We start from the raw sequence: 20,985 nt of genomic DNA on the forward strand, positions 1-20,985 counted from the left end.
GACTTCACTTAACTGCACCTCAGCCTTAAGTACTAACTATGGTACTTTCCAACATTCATGGTTTGGTCATTTCCCATTAATTGCCTGTGTCTACAGACAGCTTGCCTGCAACTTGCAACTACACAGCTCTACTGGTAGGATAAAAAAAAACAGCTAATGGTTTTGCAATTGCATGGCATACCTAATCACAAATGCTGTAAAGCTATCATTCTATATGATTTTAGTGTACACATCCACCTGTTTACATAGCATCAGGGCACCACCATAATTTAATACACACATGATCAGTTCACTTCCGCCTTGTAGCCCAAAATCACAACATTATACTGCTTAATAGCCAGCCTTTATCTTGATACAATATAAACCACCAGATACATTACAGTAAAGAAAAAATGCTTTCCCACTTTAATATCACTGACATTAACAGCAGTCACAGATAAGACTCTCTACCACCTCAAATTTAAAGTACTTCTGCATACTGTACATAACTATCCAACAGTGTTCTATGCACTTGACTTAAAAAAAATATTATACAGATACCACTATGAAAAACAGATTTTATTTTTTTAATTACAGCTACATCTGCAATTCCTTTATTACCTTTCTCAACATAAATGACAACATAGTAACCATAGGCTACAGCCCTCCCACCAATTTAACAACAGTTCACAAACTTCCAATCTTTTCCTTTCGTTTTCCAGTTCTTACAGAATCACAGTTCTCATTTCCAAATTGCATGTTATGGAAGCAGTGGTCCTTTCTGTGCATTTCTGTAGAGTGTAAAGATTTCCCTGAAGAAATGGGTTGTGACCTGCATTATGGCTTTTAATTTCTTTTGAGCCAACTGTGTGTGAGGAGGGCAGTCTCTGAATTTTATTTTTTAAGTTGATACCCACACATATCTGACAGTCAGCTGTGTGGTGGGATTTTCCAAGGTCTGCATAAGACAGTTCTGGAACTTTTTCACCAGTAGAAAGAATACTAAGCCAACGATTTTTGAACTGAAGATATTTAGACAGATACACGAGCACATACACACATTTATATATATATATACTTATGTGTGTGTGTGTACAGACACACACACACACATACACACACACACATATATATATATATATATATATATATATAGATAGATATATGTTTCTCTAATTAAGTAGTTACTTTCAATGAATTCAGAGAGATGGAGCCCTGGTGCAGAGTCTGGAGACAGCAATGCTTACACCTTCTTGAGCTGGACATATGCCTGCAGCAGCAAAAAAGAACAGAAGATAATACAGGCCTGCTGTCACACTCAACCAGTGATGCAGACATGCATCTTTTCACAGGGGATGGAGGTGGGTCATCACTAATGTCCACAGAGCTTTGGGAGCAAGACCACTAGGCAGGCATTTACTTGTACTTACTGACTTATTTACTTTAATTCCCATACTTAAGCAATTATGCAACAGTAATCTATTCCAAGAATACCTAATGTGAAAACAATTATACTGCAATTCTGATTCCTGTCATCTAAGATCATATCTTCTAAAGCTCTTTCAATAGCTGTAAATCCTAGTATGGCATTGTGCCATGTGTTAATCTCATCATAATAAGCAGCTAAAGTGTTTTAGGTTCTTGCATTTACTTTGTCAAATATACAATTTCTTGTCTAAGTACATTACGATCACATCTAGCCGAGTCTTACTCTGACTGGATGATTTTTGTGATTTTAGCATCAGAGTCAAAAGCTGCCTACAAACAAGCTGGGGAATCCTTTTGCTGACAATCTGACACTTCAACGATATTATTTGTCGAGATATTTTAAATTATGGGTTGAAACTGTAAAATTCCTTGATGAAGCCATACGACAAGTTCTTTACTTTCAGTTTCTGAAAGAAAACTGATCAAAATCAGAAGATTTTTCATATCTGATTAAGGTTTATCAGGAGCTTTTGATGGGGTGCTCTGAGAAGAAGCTGTTCACTGTATGACATCCATTTTACTGCATGAGGCTTAAGTTTTAACTGCATCATATTTTCTGTACCTCTCATGGCTCACTCTACTGTCTTCATCACCATACTTATCAAGTGTACCACATTATGAGGAACTTTCCATATTTTGAATCTTAAAAAACTCATGTTCCTCATTGTTCGACACTGAAAGGGTCAATCATAAATTCGGTGCTAAGAAGATTTGGTTAAACTGATATTCATGTCAAATAATACTGAATAATTTTAAAATCATCAAAAGTACCTTCTGAAAGTATGAATCACCACATTTTGACCATGTTGTAGGCTTCCTAGTTGAATTTGTTAGTGAACTGTGAGTTAATGTTCCACATTTTGCCTGTCTGCTCCATATTATGAGAGATGGCGCTCCACATTCTGGAGATAGAAGGGTGAGAGCTACTTCCATCACTGTTACAACACATTTTCATTACATTTCTCATTTTTGACTTTTTATTTCTCCTTTTCCATTTACTCAGTTCTTTCAACTGTATTATAATTTCACTTGCTGTGCATAAGTTCACAAGTAAGAAACTCAGACATGTATCTCACTAACCTGCCCCTTGTCTGAAATCGCTACTTACTCTACAAGCTCTTGTATTACATAAAGTTTTAGATGTCCCTTCATTTTGCTTTAAAGCACTATCCTTTTTAAACACTGAAGAGTACCTTAAACCATATACTGAAAGTATAACCTTCATTTTCACTACTTACACCCAAAGACCCTGAATCATGGAGCTGCAGTTCTTGCTAAACCTTTAGCACGTGTTTACAACTTACTCCTTACTACAAACATAATACCCCTGAGTTTCAAACAACCTCTCATTAAGTCTCTTCCTAAGGTTCCAGCTCCAAGCAGAGCATCAGACTGCAGACTAATAGCAAACATTTGCCCATTAATTAAAATATCTGAAAAACGTATCTACAAAGAATTGTTGAATTTGTTCATCTTTAAGTTTGCGGATAACCCAGGCTCAATTAGTTAGGGCAGGGTAGTGAAGCAGCAGGTTGCGAGCAGATGGAAATGAAAAGCCAACACAGACTTCTCCATCTTGGGTGAGGGTGTTGATAAACTCCTGCAGCATGTCCCAGTACTGATGCATCTGTAATTATGGCTTCTGAAGAACATAAGCCCAACAAGGACTGTCCATACCCTCTAGATGGAATTACAGGTATAAGGAAGTGAGCACTCACAAAGGGATTAGAGTAGCAGTCAATGCACTGCAATTTTCACCCAATAGGGAAAGTTGTTAGGAGCAAACAAAAACTTGTAGTCTCACTGGATGACGGCAGTGATCTTGGCTTTTACCACCCTCTTCCAGCTTGCTAGGGTTAGAAGGAACAGATGTTCAAAAAGGGGCAAAAAATTATGAACATGGGGAGGCTCAAAAAAATATTAAAAAACAGATAAAGAGAATTGGTATGGTTCACTTGGGATGTAGAAATATTGAAATTATTGGCAACCAGGCAGAAAATGAAAAAAAGAGAAGGGGCATGAGGGGAGATCAAAATAAGGGTTATTTATGACCAGAAAGTAGGCAGTGAAATGCATCAAGAAGACAAACATCTGAAGAAATGTGACATTAAAAAAATCCACGTATTCCAACTCTTTGCTGCACTTTGAGAGCTGGCATCCCCTACATAAAGAACATCTCTTGTCAAGGGTCATTGTGTGAGGATAGCGCAAATGGTGAGCGATGACACTATATTTCAGAAGAATGTTTAAAGTTAAGGGGAATGTTAACTACAAGAGGCTACCCTGGACCATTTTCAGTGCCATATTTCAGGAAGTTGAGATGAAAAGGAAGCTTGGAGTGAGTGAGGGGGTGATGGTATCTTCCCAGGTGGAGATGCTGGTAGACTAGACAGGCAGGTAAACTTTCGAAGATGCCTGGTTCTACTCTACAATCTCCATTTTATAGGAAATTTGCAGTATTATTGGCAAAAATTAGTGTTTGTTTGGGGTTAAGCAAGAGTATCTGAGTAAAGCTGGAGAAAATCCATTGGTGGTATATAAAAAGAATACCTGTTTTAAAACTTTGCTGGAAGCCCCCCACATGAGTAAAAAAGAAGGTGAAATGGTAAAATGTGGACACTGTTCCCAACGTAGATTTGTTCTTAAGGGATCCAGCATTTATTTAGAGAGTTACCTCCAGATATTACTGCAATAGCAAGGGCATTATTTATGTGGCTAAGTGCCAAAAGTACCAGTATTTCTATATTGGGAAGATGATAAGGGCCTTGAAAAATAGAACTTAGCAGCACCAGCTTGATATTCAAAGGGCCAAAGAAAGGAATGCATTATATAAGCATATTAAAGAAAACCCTTCGCATTCCTTCAAATTTATTGCCCTAGATCATGTGGCTTTGGGATTGAGGGGTGGCCCTGCTAATGTATTTTTGGAGTATAAGGAACGGAGGTGGCAGATTAAATGTAATGCCTCGTTTTTTCCTGGCTTGAATGATGCTATATATATTAGTAGTGTATTAAAATTAAAAGCTTCGTTGGCTGTTTAGAGTCTCTTATCTGGATATGTGTTTATGTTCTTTGATACTTTACATTTTTTTTATTCTTTGCATTTAAATAGTGTATTTGGGGTTTTCCTCCCCAAGCTTTTTAAATTCCTCTGTCTGATTTATTTAGTGTATTTTTTACAGATACAAAAGGGTTAGTTTTATAAATATATGAAATGGTTTTTAAAACCCATTTAACTGGTTTTAATTAATGTGCCATGTGATGTTTTACGTTTATAAAAGTTCTTAACTGAGAGTTGTTGGTATACTGATGAAGTCATGGATACTTTGGACGAAATCGCTAAAGTTAGTCAATAAAGTTTAAGAGACACAGCTCCTTTCATGTTTTTCTTTAGTTTATCTAGCAAATGAATCACACATACAGGACATGCACTCCCATTTGGTCAACATGCATAGCCTGGATCACCCTCACTATCTCTGCCATGGCTGTGCCTCCACAATAACCCTGCACATATGTTGGGGTCTGGCCTCTGCCACACCAACCTCAGGGAGAGGGTGGTAACCATATCTGGGGCAATCACTCTTACACCACTCCCCCATGTGGATCTCCCTGCCACAAGTAGATTCAGACATCTTTAAATGAGGCCAGGAGTCCTTCATCTCTGTAAGAGGTAGCTCATTCAACTATCCACCATTAAATGTCCTCTATTCCCATGCTACAGCTTCTGCTCAGTAGGTGGTAACATGGATCATTGCCATGGTTCTGCAACAGACCATGTTGTAAACACATTCCTGCATTCCTGTTCACCCATTACATTTACATCCAAAGCATGGTCAAAGAATCACTGGTCGATGGCATGGACAACCAAGAGCCATCAGCCATGGAGATGGAGGTCTGCAGTACCACCTCATTTTGTGCATCTGTTAATTTAGAATTGTGGGCTGATGGGCTACCAGATGCAGTGCTTTTGTTAGAACCCTGCTGTTTAGTCATTGCTCTGCTGATATGGAAAACAGGGGACTTAGCCTTATTTTTGCCTGGTCCTACAAAATCCATATAGTAATCCTATCCTACCAGATCATATGTTAAGCTCAACTTGTGCTGGACTTAAATATGCATACTGACAATCTTTAAGTAAATGCTGGGCATGGTATGTGGACTGAACAAACACATTCCCACAAAACAATTACAGAATTGCAACTAAACAACAATAACATGACCATTACAGTACCACAGTTACTAACGTTATAGCTAATGACATATGTACAAAGTACACAACTGTAAAATAGTAATGACCACTGCTCAAAATATGAGCTCAGAAGAGTGTCTGCAATTGAGTTAATAACCTTGGCAGTCTATTACTTGCAGTATGTACCCCTTAAGACACTTCTGTTCAGTACATCTTAAAATTACTGACAGACTGAAATGCCTCACAGGCATTGGGGCAGAGGAACAGTAAAAGCTGACGCTCTGCAACTGAATGAATGAGGACTATCTTTTCTTTTCTTGCCATTACTCTACAAATGTGCTACATTCCCCTGAAATGTGAATTTTCTGAAACCTTCAGTATGAGCTTTTCTGTATTTCACCTTGTTAAACAAAGGAAGATATAATGCAAGTGGACAAAGTTGTTGAGTAAGCTCCCTTCAGGGTTTAATATTTTTAATGACAATCAAATTACTGGGCAGGGACAGTGATCAAACTCTGATGTTGTCAGGACTGGGGTAGATTACTTTACTATATCATACCTCTCCTATCTAAGCTTCACATAATTCAATTACTGTCATACTCCCTTCTCCATTGTGGTTTGCAGCCTTGCTTTGGTGAGCAATGCCCTTTGGACTCTTCTGTCCATGTGGTTTTTATTGCTCTAGCAAAACTCCTACATTCCACCCTTCACCAACCCTGATGTTTTCTCTTCCCTACAGCATCTTCCTGTCTACATATTGCTTTGTTACAGTACTACATTAGCAAAGTAATCTTCCCATCTGTACGCATGGACACACAACATCTACCATAGGTGCTCATGCCGTCTTGGTGTTTACTGCAGCTGCTCATACTTTAACCTGGCTATGAGGCAGTCTGCCATGATCTAGCCATGGGTCTGTACTGCGGCCACAATGAGGAGCTGCTCTCTGTATGCACTGGCCTAGCTGCATGCATAGGTAAAAAAAGTCGGAGCTCATAACTCATGCAATGTAAATAGTGCTGGTTTGGCTGTAATTGCAGATGCAGTTTTTCCTGAATCCCTGGGAATGTTTCCCTACACAGTCATTATTCCAGTTTGGGATTTTAAAATACTACCTTTTATCATATTTTGAGGCATACTTTAATATTCCTTTCTAGTAGTATTTCCCTTTTATTCATTTAAATGTGCATAATCTTTTACAAGCATTCTTTCTTTTATTCTAAAATATTGACGCTTTTTGGAAATGTATAAATGTTTTTTACAAACTCATATTAAGCTTCCATATACTGCATTTTTTCTTAGCGGGACATGCTATGTTGATAAAATAGTAGAAATAATGATTTTACTGTTTTTCAGTCTTGTCATGTATGCAATCATTGTTATTTATGTCAACATAAAAAATGCACACATGCACACACACACACATACACACACACACACACACACACACACACACACACACACACACACACACACACACACACACACAAAGTCCCTTCTGTGTCACTGTCCCTCTCTTTTGTTTATTTTGTAGTTTTAGATAAAATACCATGAGTAAATAACATTATTCCTCTATCTCTACACATCCTGCTAAACTTGAGTACTAGTAGGGTAGACTGCTACCACACCTCCTATGAACTACCTTCACTTCTGACATCAATTTTACCTCCTCTACAGTTGTCCTCACTATACATCTCTAATTTCTCTTTCCAACATTCTTTAGTAAATTCTGCTCTTATTTTTCTACAAAGGTGTCTTTTTAGAACCTATACAGCCTTTCACTGCTGATCCATGAAGTCTTTGAAAGTTAAACACCTTCATTTTCTGCATACCTTTTTTTCTGCTTAACCTATGCACATTTGTCTTACTTTATTTATTTGCTATACATGTAAATGTACTAGGTACATGTCCCTCTTTAAAGGGGACTATGAAACACTCTCTGATTATATGACTTGCTCACATTCACAGACAAAGCAAATGAAAACTGAGGTAGCATAAAGCCCAGGACTATAGAACGAAGCTTGTTCGCAGCTCACAACCTTAATCTTCTTTAACAAACTTCCACTCTCATTGTCCTATTCTTCCATTCCAGGATCCAATCCCATTCTACTGTTTTGTTATACATATTACAGTTCTTACATTTCAATGGTAGGTCCATGGATAATACAAATTCCCACAGAACTCTAGTAAAGTAATCCATTTTGTTTCCCTTTTTTCACAGAAAAATTATTTTCCAGTTAAATAATCACATTTCAATGTAATATTTGTTTAACTGTACTTAGCAGTAGCACTTCTTTACATTATTGGGATTAAGGATAAGCACTTTGATTTTCAAACATTACATTAAGCTTGTTAGAATACTGTTCAGACATTATTTTTTTTGTACTTTTCCTCAGTAATCTTTTAATTTCCTTAGGGAGACATTTGTGCTGCAAAATATCTCACTGTTGTTTAGCTTCAAAACTTTCTATCCCTTAAGGATTACAAATAATAATAAAAAATAAATCCTGGCAAAAGTACAGTTTTGTACCTACCATAAATGTAGATGTTCGAGTGCTAATACAGCTGCAGTCATAACAGATGGGTTCTCCTGCCGTCAGGCGGGTCCTCGGTCGGCCGAATTCCAAAGTCTAGGTCCGGCGTCAGTTGTCGTCGCTTCTTCCCTGACGTCAGTGTGACAGGGGTATAAAAGAACCAGCCGACGCCATTTTCTTCAGTTTTTCTTGCCCCAGATGTCAGGTGCCCCCAGAAGGAAGGCAATACATAAATTTATGTAATAATGCAATGCAATATAATCAAAATACAGTAGTTGTAAGCAAATACACCATAAATGAATACCCCAATCAGGTTGTATGAGGAGGTGTTAGCCAATAGGCCTGTCCCAAGAGGGGAAGGAGGGAGGGAAACCTGGACTGCAGCTGTATTAGCACTCGAACATCTACATTTATGGTAGGTACAAAACTGTACTATGTTCATCGTGCATACAGCTGCAGTCATAACAGATGGGTAGAATCCCAAAGCTAAAAAATGGGGTGGTAAGCACTAGGTGGAACTAGGAGGAGCCAGGATGCCCTGCAAGACTGCAGTGGCAAAGCCTGCTCTAGTTTTGGAGTATAATGGTAGGTGGTAGTGCTTGGAGAAGGTATGCACAGAACCCAAGTGGCTGCTTCCAAAATATCTTTGGTAGGAACTCCTCTGAGGAAAGCTGCAGAGGTAGCTGTGGCCCTTGTGGAGTGAGATCTGATGCCTGCAGGTACAGTTTTACCATGAAAAGAGTAACAAAAGCGTATGCAGTGGGCTATCCATTTTGAGATTGTCTGTTTGGAAATTGGCTTCCCTTGAGCTCCTATAGCATAGGACACAAAGAGTTGTTCTGATTTTCTGAAAGGCTTTGTTCTGTCCAAATAATAACGCAGCTATCTGTGGATGTCCAAGGAATGTAGTAGTCTCTCCCCTTTGTTTTGAGGATTAGGGTAAAAGGTAGGTAAGTGGATAGCCTGATTCAAAGCTACCCTGGATACCACCTTTGGCATAAAGGACGGGTTGGTTCATAAGGAAACTCTGTCCTGATGGAAAATGATGAAAGGCTGCACAGCCATGAGGGCTTGTAGTTCCGATACCCTGCGAGCTGAGGTGATAGCCAGAAGAAAGGCTGTTTTCCAGGACAAATATTGCAAATCTGTTGAGGCAGCTGGCTCAAAAGGAGGCAAGGTCAGCTTTTCTAGAATGAAATTGAGGTCCCAAGCAGGTATTGGTTGTTTCCTTGGGGGTTTTATATTCTTAGCCCCTCTGAGGAACTGTCTTAAGGGGGGGGTGAGAGAATAAAGGTGGATCAGTGTTGTATTCTGCAGAAATGGCTGAGGCATGGATTTTGATGGAGGAGAATGAAAGTCCACTGCTTAGCAGCTCAGCTAGATACTGTAATATTTGAGTAAGCCTTTCTAGTAGACGGCCTTTTGGCCTCCAAAATGACATCCTGCACCTCCTTGGAGAGTAGGGTCTGTTGTGAAGTTAAGGAATCTTCCATTCAGCCAGATTGAGTGTTTTCAGCTGACTGTGAAGAGTTTTGAAGCTGTGCTGAGTCAGAAGAGGAGGCATTAGAGGTAGGGTCCATGGTGGGGAATGCGTCAGGCTCCTCAGGAGTGGGTACCAGTGCTGCTTGGCCAGTCTGGAGCAATGAGAATCATCTTTGGTCTGTCTGCTCTGGTTTGTAATAGAACTTTGGGCAGCAGAGGAAGAGGTGGAAAGGCATAAACTGTCATTGTTGTCCAACTGAAAGAGAGAGCGTCCACTCTCCAGGCCTGTGGATGAAAAGTCCTTGAGCAGAATTTTGTCAATTGGTGATTTTTGTGGGAGGCAAAGAGATCTATGTCTGTCCTTCCCCATGCTTGAATTATCTCTGTAAAAACTTGAGGATGCAACTTCCATTCATGTGGATCTGTCATATTTCTGCTTAGGTTGTCTGCCAGCGTGTTTTCCTTGCCTGGCAAGTACTGTGCTTGAAGTTCGATTTGTAATTCCAGAGCCATGTTCCAAAGTGACATGGCCAGCCTGCATAGGGGGTATGAATGGGTTCCTCCCTGTTTGTTTATGTACCACATTACTGTGGTGTTGTCTGTCCTTATCAATAGTTGACCTGGATGCAGAAGGTCTTTGAAAGCTATAATAGCATTTATTACTGCTAGCATTTCCTTTTGATTGATGTGAAGGTGCTTTTCTTTTTGGGACCATTTGCCCTGAATGCACCGATCTGTCATGTGCGCCCCCCAGGTGTAGTCCAAGGCGTCTGTTGTGATGACTTGATTTGCTTGAGGCTTGCAGAATGGGAGACCTGTGTTTGTTTGGCATGCTTGAGCCCACCACAGAAATTCCTTTTGAAGACATGGAATTAGTGGTATTATTGTTTCCAAACTGTGGCTGTGTTGAGACCATAGGTTTTTCAGGTACCATTGAAGTTTCCTCATATGCAGCTTTGCAAATGGGATTAGTAGAATGCAAGATGCCATGAATCCCAGAGCCTGCAGGATTTTCTTTGCAGTCAGCCTGGTGAAATTTGCTAGTTTTCTGAAGTATTGAGTTAGTTGCCCCTGTTTCTCTGGCGTGAGGTAGGCCATCTGGGTGTTTGTGTCCAAGTTAGCACCCAGGAAAATTATTTTCTGAGAGGGTATTAGCCTTGATTTCTTTTTGTTGACTGTGTATCCCAGAGAATTCAACAACATTATTACAAAAGCCAGATGTTTCAGAAGTATGTGCTTGCTGTCTGCTTGGATCAGGCAGTCATCCAAATATGGGTATATTTGTATCCCTTGAAGTCTGCAGTAGGCAATTACTGATGCCAGGCATTTCGTGAATACTCTGGGTGCAGTAGATAAGCCAAAGGGCAATGCAGAGAATTGATAATGGGTTGAACCTGCAAGAAATCTGAGGTATCTTCTGCAATTTTGTCTGATTGGGACATGCAGGTATGCCTCCTTGAGGTCCAATGTTACCAGCCAAGACTCCTTGCCCAGCATGGGAAGAAGCTGCTGTAATGTGAGCATCTTGAATTTTGGCACGAGTAAAATGTGTTTAGGATGGATAGGTCCAAAATAGGTCTCCAATCTTTTCCCTTCCTTGGTACCAGGAATAGTCTGGAATAAAAACCTTGACCTTGTTCTTGAGTAGGTACCTCTTGAATAGCTTTCATGTCCATGAGATCTGAAATTTGTCTTTGTGCCTCTGCCCTTTGATTGTGTGGCAGGTTTGGCATGCCTCTCATTTTTGAAGGGTGTGAAAATGGAATCTGTAGCCTCTGTTTATAATGTCCAGGATCCATTTGTCTTTTGTGACAATATGCCAATTTTTCGAAAATAATGCCAGTTTTCCGCTTAAGGGTGCTGCCATTTGAGCCTTGCTTGGCATGCAAAGGGGAAAGTCATTGGGTTTGCTTTCTGAATGGTTGCGAACTATCCTCACCACCTCTTTGTGTAGGAGCTTGCCATTGTCTGCCTCTAAACGATCCTTGAGATTGCCCTCTGCCCCTCGGGCACCTGTATCTACCTCTTTGGGGTCTGTCCGTGGCTGGAAAGGACCAATTTTTGGAAGGCCGATTTCTACTGAAACGTGGAGGTTGTACCTGTAGAAAATCTTTCACTGTTTGCATTGATTTAGCCTTTTCCTCCATTTTCTTTAATACCTCCTCAGCTTTAACACCAAATAATACATCCTTTTGTAGAGAGACATCTAGTAATTTAGCTTTGACATGATCTGGTAAGGTCTGCTCCTTGAGCCAGGCATGTCTACGTATGACTGATCCTGTAACAGCAGCTCTACATGAGGCCTCTAGAGCATCAAAACCACATTGCAAGGTATGTTTACCCACTTGTTCTGCACTATGCATCAAATCCTGCAACTCCTTCAAGTCTGGTTGTTCAGGTTGTGACATTTTGCTTCTCAACTGTGATAACAGAAAATGTTGGTACTTTAACATATGGAACTGGCAGTTTAATGCCCTCATGGTTAAGGTGGCTGAGGTGTATACCTTTTTCCCCCACCTTTCTAAAGATCTGGAATCTCTCTCAGTAGGTAATGAATTTTTAGCAGTGGAGGCCTTAATTCCCTTGGGGCCCTATGAGATAGTTTCTGGGTCAGCCGCATGGCTTTTGTATAAAAATTGGTATGAGTCAGGAACCCGGTAGTACCTGTCAGGCTTGACTGGGGCTGGAGGTAAAGAGTCTGGGTTAAGGCAGGCCTCCGAATACACATCATCTAGTATGTCTAAGACAGGAGGTATAGCCAGAGGCCTGTGCTGAGGTAGCAAGAGAAAATCCCTAAGCCTTTTCTTGGAGTCTGAGTACTCTTGGCCTTCCCAGTGGAAGTGTTCCCTCAAGGTATGCAAGGTTTCCCCAAATGAGTAATCCTCTGGGGGGGAGACAGAGGGAATGGACTCCTCTGCATCAGAATCTTCAAAAGGGGAGTAAGAATGTTCCTGTTCATCAGAGTGCTCTGAAATAATGGAGGCCTGGTCAGAGGAGGGGGATTCTTCCTCCACTCTGGGCCTTTTGTCCGGGGGGGTTGAGAACCCCTGATAAGAGTAATTAAATCCTCAGCCATTTTAAGCATCTGTTTTTTAGGCATGGGGCCTGGAGAAGGGCCCTGTGTAGCTTGTCGCTTAGAATGCAAGGCTGCTTTAGACTTAGTACAATACAACCATCGACCACTGGAAAGCAGGAACCAGCAATAAGGCACAGATCAGGAACTTGAGGCAGTAAAAGGTTTTAATCCAATAACAAAGCACACCGACTGAGCGCTTTCACGACTCTGAAGAAGCCGGTTGTACCGGTGAAAGCGCTCAGTCGGTGTGCTTTGTTATTGGATTAAAACCTTTTACTGCCTCAAGTTCCTGATCTGTGCCTTATTGCTGGTTCCTGCTTTCCAGTGGTCGATGGTTGTATTGTTTTTCCTTTTTGTGGGTTCCTGTGTTGGAGCTTAATTGTGGTTCGTTTTGCTTTAGACTTATCGAAAGCCTTGATGGAAAAAGAAGAGGAAGGTCTGAAGACACCTTGAGAGGAGGCAGACCTGTCTACATTTTGAGTTTCACCACCAAGAGTGGCTTCGGTATCTGTAGTAGGGGTGTGGGCTGAGGAGCCTGCGACCTCTGGCATAGTAGACACCGCCAATGAAGTGTCGTTGGTAGGCAGGGGCTGCGTAGGCACCTCGCTGAGAACCGGACCACCTGTAGTCGGCTTTGGCGTGGTGTCGGTAGAGGCCACGGACCTCGTGTGTCGGTCCTTATCTTTGCGTTTTTTAGACAAAACTGGAGTCGGAGTATCCGACGACATAATGTAGTTAAATTTTTTGCCAAAATAGTGCTGGGCGAACTCCGCCCAATGCTTAATGGTTCGTTTGTTGAATGTAGCACAAAAACGACAGACCGAGACGTCGTGGTCTGGGCCTAAGCAAGGAATGCAGAGGGAATGAAAATCCTTATGCGGTATTTGCTTCCCACATGAAATACAATTATTAACTTTGTCTGACATCGGTCTGAGGCAAGAAAAGTTTCCCCAACAGGGTACTTAGCTTTCAAGAAGACTTCGGTTGCAAAATTTTCATAATTTCAGGAGCTGGCCGACCGGCACTTGCGACTGCTTCTGCTTCGGGCACCGCGCGGCAAGAAAGACTGAAGAAAATGGCGCTGGCTGGTTCTTTTATACCCCTGTCGCACTGACATCAGGGAAGAAGCGACGACAACCGACGCCGGACCTAGACTTTGGAATTCGACCGACCGAGGACCCGCCTGACGGCAGGAGAACCCATCTGTTATGACTGCAGCTGTATGCACGATGAACATTAGGGATCAATATTATGGCTCCATAGCATATCAACATAAAGCTCTGATAACAATTCAGGACTCACTATGGACACCGGCTCTGAAGGACCTGTTCTGGGAGGATGGGAGATGTTGGTTCAACCATCCTGGTGGGAAAGAGGCAGTTTAGATTACCGCACTGCAGGCACCTATTGAAAAAAAGTGCACAGCATGCAACATTTGGGCTGCTGACATGTACGGCTCTGCCATTTCAGATCGGTACTGTTTAATACATTATCAAAAAATCAGAACATATTCACAAGAACTAAAACGATTCAATTATATTTTGCAAAAGCAGAATATATGAATACACTAGGGTACAACTGTAGACAAGTTAAAAAGATTAGTAAAAATGACCAAAAAACTAGCAACGTTAGAGTTTTTCTGTGTGATACCTTAAACCTCCTGTAAAAGAGGTCCATGGGATATATGAAAATGACCCCTTAAGGACATCAAAGTGTTGCAATTACATGGCTTCTGAACGTCCATCACTTTTTCCTTTTTAAGTCTTTATGGATGGATTCAGGCAACAAAGCCAAACACCACTAGCTGTAGACATGCACGTTTCGGCCTTCTTATGACCTCGTCAGCACAGCATAAGTGACTGTTTGGGTATCATAAGTGTTCTGGTTGTTTATACTTTTTGGTTTAGTTGTTAGTTGGGATATTTTGCAGACACCTTAATGGTTATGGACATCAGCTGGGTTTAAAGACCCTGAGTTTCTAAAGTATAGTCAAACAGTCCACTTATGCTGTGCTGATGAGGTCGTAAGAAGGCGGACACATGCAAGTCCACAGCTAGCATGGACGGTCTTTCTTTCCATCCTGACAGAGGCTCTTATCACCCCTGTACTTACAAAACCATGCTTTGATCTGAGCAATTTGAAAAATTACTGCCTGAGCTCAAATGCTCTGCTCATCACTAATGCAAATGACAATGTATTTGACATACAAACGTAGTCCTAACTTAACACCCCATTACCTACTTGATCCTTACTGGTCTTCATTTAGATCAAGCCATAGCACAATGACCACCCTACTAGTAGACAATGGTACCTTGATCAAGCATTAATGGACTCACAGTGGCTCCACAGTACTTGAATGGTCTGGCTCTTACAATCTGGGTCAAAGTCAGTAAGTGGTTTCTCGGGTTAATTCCTCCATCAGCCATGCTGATTCATGGAGTTCCCTGGGGCATGATCTTGGCTCCTTTGTTGATTACATTGTTTATATTATCATTTTGGAAGATCTTTTGTGGTAGAAATATGAAGTACTAATGTCATTTGATTGACATCTACCAATACCATTTGGTTTCTCAGGAACCTATGCAGGAGTTTACGACTCTCAATGTAAGATTGGATTCCATCCTTAAGTGGATAATTCTAAGTTAACTTCAGATAAACCCAGAAAGGCCACAAGCAATGCTGGTGTATGTCATCCTCTATCTCTCGTGTGTTACTCTACTTCTCTACTTATTTTTGATTATGGGAATCATCTGGAATTTACATACGCTGCGCAAAATCTAGGCATGATTCTTGATGATGGGCTTGTCACTTATGGAGTATGTCTGTTACCTTCATGACATTTTTTTTCCTTTTTAACACCTTTAACCCTGGTTACTTGTCATCCATCAGCCTCCTTAAGGCCAATTGTTCCATTTCTTCCCCATCACCAGATGAGTGCTCACAAGGAGAAGTCATCATTTAGACAGCAATTAGGGGTGGTTTGAAGGTTTTCTGCATAGACCTACATTTTCCACACAGATGCCCATCTTGAAGACCCAAAAAGGGACACGTAATGAGGCTGTCCATGTCAGTTGTTCCTTACTTCCACAAGGGGTAGTGCCATCAAACAGCCTTTCCCCCTCCCTCAAGCAAGGGGAATCACATTTCACTATGTTCTACCCGAAATGCCTTCATTTTTGCTGTGAGACTCCTGTGCAGGCCTCAGACTACACCTATCGCTTCTCCCTTGTCAAGTTCTCCAGTAACCCAGCTATAAAACTGACCTATGTTTGACTTAGTTTCTTCTAGCTTAGAACCCTTCTAGCCATGCCATGGGTCATAAATGCATGTGTAAATATAATGTATATCATCATTTTAGCGTATCTCATCAAGAATCACTTTTCTGGGAGGAAATGGAAATAAACAGAGTTAACCCAGCACTGGAATATGTCAGCCAGGCACAACTCATCTACAAACAGTTTAAAAATACCACAGTGAGATATAACTGCCCATTAGGACAGAAACTGTATTTCTGTTAATTCCATTTTATTTATTTATTATTTGCTAACTGGGTTAGTCCAACTGAGCACAGGTCCATTTTCAGTGGCGACCCCAGAGGCAAAGCTCCAAGAAAGACAATTACAATTTTAACAGTAATACATTTTGCAAAGCAAGAAAGACAATTTTAGTAAGATGGTAAGCATTTGTAACTAAGAAAAGAAACTTAATAATAACCAAGTAAATATAATGATGAAAACATTGCAGATTCCATTCACACTATATACAGCAGTTCATTAGCTAAACAGAGCAGAGCCAGCAGACATACTGTCCAAGCTAAAGATAAGGAAATAATACATAATAGAAACAGGAGCAGTTTTGGTCATGGCAGGGGCATAGCCAAATGTTCAGGAGAAAGTTCTTCAGTTCTTTTTTGAAGTGGTTACTGTAAGTAATGGAATGTAAATTGGTAGGGAGGTTGCTCCAAAATTTTGTTATAGAGGATTTATATAGAAGATTACCAATGTTTATTTTGGAACTATAAGTTTGGAGAAGGAATTTGTCAGTACTACATAGGGGGTATAGAGGGGTACAACAGCAGATGGTGAAACACTGAACCCCCCCCCCATCCCACTAACATCTTTAAAACTAGTCTATTTTTTAAAGGAATTAAATATGTCTAGACTTTATTCCTCTTTAAAGGAATTAACACTTCCTACACCTATCTTCTTTCTCATCTACAACTCTACAACCAAATATTTAAGTAGGAAATGTATCCTGACAGCCCACCTGCAGCAATGGCTAACCCAGAACACCATAATCCTCAACCAACAGCTGAGTTCAAATGTGTTTTTGATGCTGCTAGTTTATTTACACTACTAAATGTGAAAATATATAAAAAGGGGAAATATGACGCCCAGCCAAAACTACATTATCATCTTGCCACTCAACTAAAGGAAATTACCTTTATTCTCTGAAATGAAGAACAAAGAAATACATTACTGAAAGTCAAGAGATCTTGGGAAAAATACACAGGAAGATACAGATACACAAATACAATGTAGTATTACCTGTCCAAAGACAACCACTGAAAATGGGACTGCTGTCTTCCATTCTGAATAGTTCTGTTTTAACCATTGTTAAACTGCTTGCAACTTATCTTAGAACATCGATTCTACTACAAAGTCTACAGCCGAATAATACGGCTCTGCTAGCATTCCAGAAAAATACCTTTTTTAAAGGTACCAATCCCACCCCCAACAAACAAATGGCAAACTGCTCAGAATAAGCATTTTGTTTTGGCACACCATTCATAAGACACTAGTGGGAAGCAATGCATATACATTTTAATGGGATTATTCATTATGAAGCTTAGATGCAGACATCTTGCAAACCAAGATGAAGCAATGAAAGTAGGGCTGCCACCTTTATAAATGCCCAGAGGTGGGCATTTATAAGGAAATGTGAGATTTTGCAGGGAAAATTTATGTTTTTATTTATTTAACATTTGTCTACCAGGGTAGAGCATTGACCGCAAGGGACTTGATTTCATTCTCAGCTATGCATGTAAATGACTTTTCTGCCAAAATAAAAGCTCACTCTTGTAGAACATCAGCTGTTTATGTTGTTGCATATAACAGTAATGTGCTTCAGATACAGAAAAAAAAATATTTTATGCAACTAATAAAGGAAAATAATGAAATTATTTTGTCCTAAAATCACAGCACATTTGCCATTTTTCATTATTTTTCCCCACAGGATGCAACTGCCTAAATAGGGACTGTTTTGCATAAACAGGGACAGATGACAGTTCTAAGAAGGCTAGCAATGGTTTAAACTTTAAGGAGGCACGTGCTAACAACTAAGTCTCCTACCCACAATAAAACTTCCATATTTACATCACTAAAACAGTCATTAGTTAGGTATAAACTAAGAGCACCATCTGGGCAACTTACAGCACGGGGAACTATGAATTAAATTCTGTCAAGGAAATCAGTTGTCAAGAAATAAATTGTGGCAATAATACAATTCTGTGTTTAAATAGCTACAATAAGAAGTATACATAAATGTTTAAATGTCATTACGTTCCTAGTAGACAGGACTTGGAAAACTGAAATTAGGCTTGCTTAAAGGATCCAGACAATATTCAGTCATTCTCTGTATGTTCTAGAATCCATCAACACTTAGCTCCACAGGCCAGAAACATTAACAATATGCATTGGGTACTAGAGCAATAACCCTCTGCTCGGTGTGAAAATGCTGGATTTACCCATGGTTGGCATGGTTTGGTCACGAGGGCAAAAAGCCAGAGTGGCCAAATAAAACCAACAGTGGGTAAATCCAGCATTACCCACACCCAGTCTTGGGTTATTGCTATTATACAATGTATTGTATCTGAAGAAGCATGCAAGACGCATGTGAAAGCGCTTATTCTTTGTCTTATCGATTGGAATAAAAGGATTTATACTTTTTGAAGAATCCAGTGTTTCTCGTGGTGTGTCCTGATAGTTTTGTTTTGTAATTGTGTATTATACAATGATATTATTTACGAAAAAAGTTACTTAGTTTTCTTAAATAATGTCCTTGTATAAGGGCAGCGTGCTGTTCTTCCACGTTTTTCAGTGGTATCCTTGGGCTTTTTTGAGGTACTGTGCATGTGCATGGGACTTCCGTTCCTACTCTTATACAGTACATCAGTGCTGTGTAAAGGAAGTAACGGTGAAGGAAGATCTTTGTTGCTCCTTTTTTTTTTAAATAAAAGCTAAAATTCAGACAGTTAAGAGGTATGAGAGAGATAGGGTGGAGAAAATATAAGGAAAATCAGGTACATTTCTTTAGTTTTGAATAACATAACTTATTTTCCTAGTATTTTCTATGTACTGTCTCTCTTGTACCTCCAATCTGTCCAGATTTCTAATCTTGTTATATATTTTTTTGATGATGAAGAAAACTTAAAAACGTTATAGCATATAGTAATGGAAGAAAGTCCGGCAACCAGACTTTTTTCCACTGGTATATGCTCGGTTTACAACAGACACGCTGGGTGGGCTGACCAATCAGCACACAAGTTTTTGAATGTTAATTGCCAGTCATTGTATAATAATGTTCTTTATGAAACACTGAAAACAGCAGCTTAATGAAGTGAAACATCTACATATCATAATTAGGTGATAAGGTGTACACCAATTTAACAATATACAAATACAAGAGAAAATACAAAACACTAGAAAGATCTACTTTTACTGTCGGCGCAGTGCAACTATGTCACTTATTACTTGCGATGTTAGTGACTAAGGTGCAGAACAGGTTTCTGATGTTTGTTATCTTTATGAACAGGTTCCCCTCCTGAACTGCATGAAGATTATTTTCTTACCTAGCAAGAAACGCTTCAGTTTACATTTGACAATGATATTCCCACGTTAAGGTACATAAACACTACCATTAAAGATGTTGCTATACATGACTGCTAAGTATCAAAAATCTGTCAGAAACAAAAAACTCACCAGATGGGCACTTAGCCTCGTTTGCCACATGTCTGCCTGCTTTGGTGTCATATCAGGGATTTGGAGACCTAGCCTTGAAGCTATTGCTTCCACGTAGCCTGCCAGACTGAAAAAAAACATACTGCAGGTGAGAAAATAATCTGCTAGAAGAGCAGATACTGTAAATCAATAATATAAAACAGAGCCGAAAATATATTTCTTACATGAATGGTTGTAATATGTCAAAAAACAGAAATGAGTTCTCCATTGAAAGAGAAAAAGAGAAAATGACCCACTTAATTTTTTCTAACATATCACAGACCAGTGAAACGAAATAATTCACACCATTTCTGAATGCTTCCTTCATAAGGAACTTTTAAATATGTTGTAATATAACTGTTCACATGCAGAAGTTATCAGCTTACATGTGACATACAGTACACATATGGAACCAGTAAAATAATGGACTTTTTTACAAGCATCTTAACAGAACAAAACGGCTTCATGTTTACACGTAACAAAAGCTGCATTATGAGTATGAATATTTAGGCTTCTAAATCGTATGTGCTCTTTGTTCATCTTTGTTGTAGTACATCTTTGTTGGGAAGCTATTCCTGTCACATAGTCATGAGGACCCATCAGCTCTGCCCTCTCCTTTTCAGAACTGTGCAGAAGAACAGGAATTTAAAGAAAACATTGCCTGGGTTCATAGGTTGGTACTAGGCTATCGGCCCTAGGCCCTATACAAGCCTAGCCATAACAAATCCCTGGCTATTTCTTCCCACATTATTTACTTTCCTGGACCCCTGTCTAACAGAGTGACTGATGTGATCCCTGGGGTGAATTTCCTATCTCCCATCCAATCAAGGATCCTTTTGAAGAGGGCCAAAGAGGCGCTCTGCTTGACATGTATGGGCAGTCTATTCCAGAGTCTCTGGGTCAGGAACCTATCCCTCCAGCATGTTTTGTTTATTGTGATGACAAGGTTTAGATCCCTGGAGTGTGTGGCTCTGAGGGATTGTGATTTCTTTAAGTGTAGCATGTCCAACAGCTCTGGGTTTGACATGGCCTTGTATGTTAAGCAAAGATGCCTTGGAGTAGACGATATGCGACAGAGTATAGCTGGAATTTTTTAAGGTGGTCAGCATAGGGCATCTGCTTTAGGCCTGTGATTCTTTTAGTAAGGTATTTCTGCGGCCTTTCCAGTTGTTGTAGATGTCTTAAGAGGTACATACCAAATGGGGCGTTGTTTTCTATAATGGGTCTAATGAGGGATGA

General features: G+C 40.0%; 1 protein-coding gene across 1 annotated transcript in view; it reads right to left on the minus strand.

Moving 5' to 3' along the window:
* TMEM65 (transmembrane protein 65) overlaps positions 1–20,985 on the minus strand; it is a 712,146-nt gene that overhangs the window by 15,195 nt on the left and 675,966 nt on the right. Inside the window, exon 6 of the mRNA XM_044066591.1 lies at positions 19,729–19,834. Within this exon, the coding sequence (XP_043922526.1) occupies positions 19,729–19,834 (106 nt within the window). The remainder of the gene's footprint in view (positions 1–19,728; positions 19,835–20,985) is intronic.

The sequence above is a fragment of the Protopterus annectens genome, chromosome 3.part1 (assembly GCF_019279795.1).
Source record: "Protopterus annectens isolate FY-2018-M chromosome 3.part1, PAN1.0, whole genome shotgun sequence".
NCBI classification, from domain to species: Eukaryota; Metazoa; Chordata; order Ceratodontiformes; family Protopteridae; genus Protopterus; species Protopterus annectens.